The sequence below is a fragment of the Tachyglossus aculeatus genome, unplaced genomic scaffold (assembly GCF_015852505.1).
Source record: "Tachyglossus aculeatus isolate mTacAcu1 unplaced genomic scaffold, mTacAcu1.pri scaffold_209_arrow_ctg1, whole genome shotgun sequence".
Taxonomy (NCBI): domain Eukaryota; kingdom Metazoa; phylum Chordata; class Mammalia; order Monotremata; family Tachyglossidae; genus Tachyglossus; species Tachyglossus aculeatus.
The window spans coordinates 37659-43512 of record NW_024044925.1 but is presented as its reverse complement, the minus strand read 5'-3'; the positions used below and the strand labels follow the sequence as shown (position 1 = coordinate 43512).

At 50.7% G+C, this 5854-nt stretch overlaps 1 protein-coding gene across 1 annotated transcript; it reads left to right on the top strand.

Moving 5' to 3' along the window:
- Window positions 1-1357: 1357 nt before the first annotated feature.
- LOC119923643 (normal mucosa of esophagus-specific gene 1 protein-like) lies at window positions 1358-5333 on the top strand. The gene is made up of 5 exons (XM_038742974.1): window positions 1358-1393; window positions 2428-2513; window positions 3509-3515; window positions 3750-3803; window positions 5265-5333. The coding sequence occupies exons 1-5, from the start codon at window positions 1358-1360 to the stop codon at window positions 5331-5333; spliced, it is 252 nt and encodes an 83-aa protein (XP_038598902.1).
- Window positions 5334-5854: the final 521 nt, after the last annotated feature.

The following is a 5854-nucleotide window of genomic DNA, read 5'->3' as shown; positions in this document are numbered from 1 at the left end:
CAAGATCCCGCAGCAGACACGGGATTACAACCCAGGTCCTCGTAACTCCCAGGCCCATGCTCTACCTGCTAAACCATGGTGCTACTGCCCCTCCTTCCTCTCCTCAGAATGCCACGCCCTGGGCACACAGCTGTCCACACACCACCACTTGTGATTTGCTAACCTCAGGTGGCATCCGTTGTTGGGTAGGGACCGTCTCTATGTGTTGCCGACTTGTACTTCCCAAGCGCTTAGTACAGTGCTGTGCACACAGTAAGCGCTCAAAAAATACGATTGAATGAATGAAGGGCCATCCCTGTTGGGAACAATCATTAATCAACGGCATTCATTCATTCATTCAATCGTATTTATTGAGCTCTTATTGTGCGCAGAGCACTGTACTGAGCGCTTGGGAGAGGACTGTAGACAGTAGGGCACGGGCTTGGGAATCAGAAGGACATGGGTCCTAATCCCAGCTCTGCCATTTACCCGCTGTGCGATTTGGGGGAAATCATTTTGCTTCACTGAGAATTCGTTCACTCATCTGTAAAATGGGGATTCAACACATGGACTGGGTCCAACCTGATAACCTTGTATCTACTTCAGCGCTTAGAACGGTGCCTGACACAAAGTGCTTATAAATGTCATTTTAACACAAATATAGTAAAAAGAGACTAGAGCTCTAATGCCAGCTCTGCCAGTGGCCTGATCTCTGTGACCTTGGACAAGTCTTCTCTTAGTTTCTTCATCTCCTTCCCTATTAATTAATTAATATAGTTTTAGTTATGGTACTTGTTGAGCACTTACGCTGTTCTAAGCACTGAGGTAGATACAGACCTCCCCCCGACCTGCCTGCCCTGCCCTCAGCAGCTCTTTTCAAAGGCCACCCTCCCTCCTTTCTTCCTCCTTAAAGGTATTTTGTTAAGCACTTACAATGTGCCAAGCACTGTTCTAAGAGCTGGGGTTGATACATAGTAATCAGGTTGTCCCACTTGGGGCTAATATCTGAATCCCCATTATACAGATGAGGTCACTGAGGCACAAAGAAGTTAAGTGGCTTGCCCAAGCTCACACAGCAGATAAGTGGCAGAGTTGGGATTAGAACCCTTGGCCTTCTGACTCCCAACCCCCTGCTCTTTCCATTGTCACGCTGATTTCCTCTCTTCTCCTTCTTTTCCTTCTCCCCTTCTTCCTCTCTCATTGCTCCCTCCTGCTCCTCTCACTCCTCTGCCCCTCTCTTTCTCCCTGCCCCTCCCTCCCTCCTGCCCCCCTCCCTCGCTCCTGGGCCCACTCCCCCTGTTCCCCTGGGGGCCGCCTGTCCCAGCCCGTCCTGACCAGACTCTCCCCTGCCTGCTTGCTCCCTCCTAGGCTGGCCACCATGGGCATCTTCCAAATCCTGATGAAGAAGAAAGAGGTCGGCAGTCTTCCCCTCCCTCGGCCCCTTGCCCACTTCCCCCTGCCCCCGTCTGTTCCTTCGACTGGGCTTGGGTGAAGGGGGCAGATCTCACCCCCTCTTTCTTTATCTCCTCCCTCCTACTCCCCACAACTCTGCCATCCCTATTTTCTCCCCACGACTTTTGCCTCCCTGCTATCACCACCTCCCTCTTCCCAAATCTCTCCCCTGCAACTACCTTAACCTTCTTTCCTCTCCTCCTCTGCTGCCTGCTACACCTACCTCCGTCCCCCACCTCTTTCTCCCCGAGTCTCTTTCCTCTGCTACCCCTTCCCTTGCCTCTCCCTCCCGCTTCTTCCCCCATTTCCTCCCCATCTCCACCCATCTCCTCCGTCCACCTACTTCTCCCCAAATTCCTCCCCCATGTGCTCGTACCATCTCGTCTCCTGCTAACCCTACCTCCTTTCCCCCACTTAATCCTCCCATTTTCTCCCCCCACTTTCCCCTATTTCCTCCTCTTCTACCCCTACCTTTTCCAACTTCTTTATTCCCCTACCTCCTCCCCATCACCTTCTCCCACCTCCTTCTCCCCCATCTCCTCCCCCTGCTACCCTAACCCCTTCCTCCACATCCTCTTCCCATCTCCTCCTCTGCCTCTCCTACCTCCTTCCCCCCACTTTTTCATCCCCATCTCCTCCCCCCGGGTATCCCTATTTCCTCCCCCCAATTACTCCTCCCCATCTCCTACCCTCACTGTCCCCCATTTTTCTCCTTGGCTACTCTTACCTCCTTTCTTCCCACTTCTTTCTTCCCCCATCTCCTCCCATCTCCTCTTCCCACCTCCTTCTCCCACAGTCTATTCCCCTCTCTATCCCTCCCTCCTCCCCAATCTCCTCCTTATTACCCCTATCTCCCCACACCCACACCCCGGTTCCTTTTTTTCCTCAATCTCCTCCGCCCTGCCACCCTTCCCCCTCCCCAACCCAGCTCCCCCAGGGCCACCTGACCCTTGAACCCGACCCCTGACCGCCATCTGTGCCTTGGCTGCTCCCCAGCTCATCCCACTGGCCACCATCGTCATCATCGCCGGGTTGGGAGCCATCTCCGTGTCCGTGTACTCTCTCCTCAAGACAGCCGTCATGTGAGTAGCAGGCCCCAGGACCTGTCTGGCAGTCAATCCATCAATCTATCAGTCGGCGGCATTTATTGAGCACTCACTGGGTGCAGAGCACTGCACTAGTGCTCGGGCGACTAGAATAGAACAATGTAATGGACACACTCCCTACCCACGGTGAGCTTACACTCTAGAGAGGGAGGCAGACAAGTATGAGAAGTGACAGAGTGTAGGGTTAGAAAGCTAAGTGCTTTGGAATAGGGATGGGGTGGGTATCAGTGGCTTAAGGGGCATCCATACAGCAACTACTCTCCCTGCCTTCAAAGCCTTATTGGAGGCACATCTCCTCCAGGAGGCCTTCCCCAACTAAGCCCTCCTCTTCTCCCACTCCCTTCTGCATCTCCCTGACCTGCCCCTTTATTCACCATCCAACCCCCACAGCTAGATCCACAGCATGTAGGTACATATCTGTAATTTATTTCTAATTAATGCCTGTCTCTCCCTCTAGACTGTAAGCTTGTTCTGTAGGGAGGGAACACGTGTGCTAATTCTTTCGTATTGGGCTGCACCAAGCACTTAGTACAGTGTTCTGCATACAGTAAGTGCTCAATACATACCGCTGATTGATTGATTGATTCTATTCCTGTTCAGGGCTGCTGGGGTTTGGTGGGGTTAAAGGAGAGTACAACATAATTAAATCAATCAGTGATATGATCAAGCAATTAATGAGCACTTTCTGTGTGCGGAGCACAGTACTGTTTGGGTTTACAACAAACCAATACAGTCACTCAATCAATGGTTTTTATCATGCGCTTACTGTATGCAGAGAAGTGCACTGTTTGGGAGAGTACAATAAACAGAATCGGTAGACACCGTCCCTGCCCACACAGGGCCTGCAGTCTAGAGATGGGCTAACTACCAATGCTATCGATTGGGTTCTCTGTGTGTGTGGAGCACTGCATTAAGCGCTTTTGCGAGTACAATATAACAGATTTGGAAGACACGGTTTCTGCCCACAACAGGCTTAGAGTCTAGACATGAGTTTAAAATCGATGGTACTTACTGATCTCTTATTGCGTGCAAAGCACCGCACTAAGCACTTGGACGAGTGCAATATAACAGAGTTGATAGACACGTTCCTTGCCCCCATTGAGTCTTGTGGTGGGGGGGCGGATGGGAAGTTCAGAAATGTCATTTTCAGGGGGACACTACAACTGCTTATCGTCTTTCCTACCGGATGCCATCTTGGGCTTCGGCCTCAAGAGGTCCAAAAATCCAGAGCCATGGGAGAACGTGGATCCAAGCCAGCCTCCAAAGGTAGCGGGCCCACCTCCGCCCTTTCTTCTGAAGGGCCCCTCCGTCCCCCGCTGAACAATGGCAGGCTCCTTTACCTGATGACCTTGGTCCTGAGCCCAATCCTCTCAGAGGGGCAGCTGCCCGCAGCCTCCCTGCCCTGCCCTGCCCTGCCCTCTGGGCCCCGGGAAGAGGGGCATTGGTGCCACTTCTCGGTGTGTGGGTGGGGAAGGGAGAAAGCACGGGGTCATTTGGGCAGGGTGAGCCGGTCGACTTGGGAGAGCAGGTGGACCGGAAAGGCCATCTCCTGGATCTTTATGATCCCAGTCTGACCCAGGGATGAGGAGGGACACTGTGGGAGTGAAACAACCATTTTGTTTTTGTTTTTTATGGTATTTGTAAAGCATTCACTGTGGGCTAGGCACTGTACTAAGCACTGTAGTAGATACAAGCTAATAATAATAGGCTTACTATGTGTCAGGCACTGTACTAAACATTAGCATAGATACAACCTAATCTGGTTGGACACATCCATGTCCCACGTGGGGCTCACAGTCTTAACTATTGTTTTACAGATGAGAGAACTGAGGCACAGAGAAGCAAATGGACTTTTTTAATGCTATTTGTTAAGTGTTTATTCTGTGCCAGGAACTGTACAAAGTGGTGGGGTAGATACAAGCTAATCTGGTTGGACACAGTCCCTGTCCCACATGGGGCTCACAGTCTTAGTCCCTATTTTACAAATGAGGGAACTGGGGCACAGAGAGGTGAAGTAACTTTTCTTAATGGCATTTGTTAAGCACTTGCTATGTGCCAGGCACTTGTTCTAAGCAGTGGGGTAGATACAAGGTAATCTGGTTGGACACAGTCCCAGTCCCACATGGGGTTCACGGTCATGGGGTTCACGGTCTTAATCACTATTTTACAGATGAGTTAACCGAGGCCCAGAGAAGTGAAATGACTTGCCCAAGGTCACCAAGCAGACAAGTGGCAGAGCCAGGATCAGAACGCATAACCTTCTGATCCCCTGTCTACTAGGCCATTCTGTCACAGTCCCTGTCCTACATAGAGCAGAGAACTATTTTCTGGGTGAAAATCAAGGGAAATCATTTTCTATTCACTTATCAATCAGAAATAGTTCCCAAGCATCTACTGTCTGCAGAAAAGTATACAAAATACCCGAGAGAAGACAATAATGTTAATAAATACCATTCCTGCCCTCAGTCAGTCAATCAGCTCTTGTTTGTTGCACACTTACTTTCTGCAGAGCATTATACTAAGCGATTGGGAGAGTACAAAATAACAATATAACAGATACGTTCCCTGCCCACAGTGAGCTTGCAGTCTGGCAGGGGAGGCAGAGATTAATAGAAATAAATAAATTACAAATATGGACATAGGAGCTTAGGAAGCTTAGGATGTAGCAGAAAGTATTCTCCAGGGTTGCGGTTCCTGGAACACAGGTTTTGTCTCTCGGCTCTGCAGTTACTCTCGATTAACCAGCAGTGGAAACCCATCGAGGAACTGCAGAAGTCGAGAAGGCTGACCACGTGACCAAGAGACCGAGTCACCAGCCCCCACCCACCGGGAATCCAGAGGAATCACCTCTGCGCAAATTCACCTTCGGAACCAGTGCACGGATATACTTCCACTGCATTCTCCGGGTCATCCCCCAATCTGGGGGCCTTCTTGGTCCGGGGTCTCCCGCCCCACGGAGAGACCACCTTGCAGGCTGGCGACCGGACAAGTGGCATCCGACCCTAACCAAGCACTCCCAGTTTGGCGTCCACGGTCTTCTCTGGAAAGGTCAGTGGTGGTCCCCCCTTCTTCAGCCTTCCTTGAGTGGAAATGGGTTCGAATCTACTGCTTTGTGAGGTAGATTGAATAAAGTCCGTTCCCCCCCCCCCCCCAATAAAGGCAGAATGCAAGCTTCCTCATTCAGACAATTTTAGCTCATCCAAAGGAAACACATTCTGAAAAAATGAAACACCCACAATTCACAGTTAGGGAACTTGGAATGTCAGAATTCATTCATTCATTCATTCATTCAGTCGTGTATATTGAGCACCTACTGT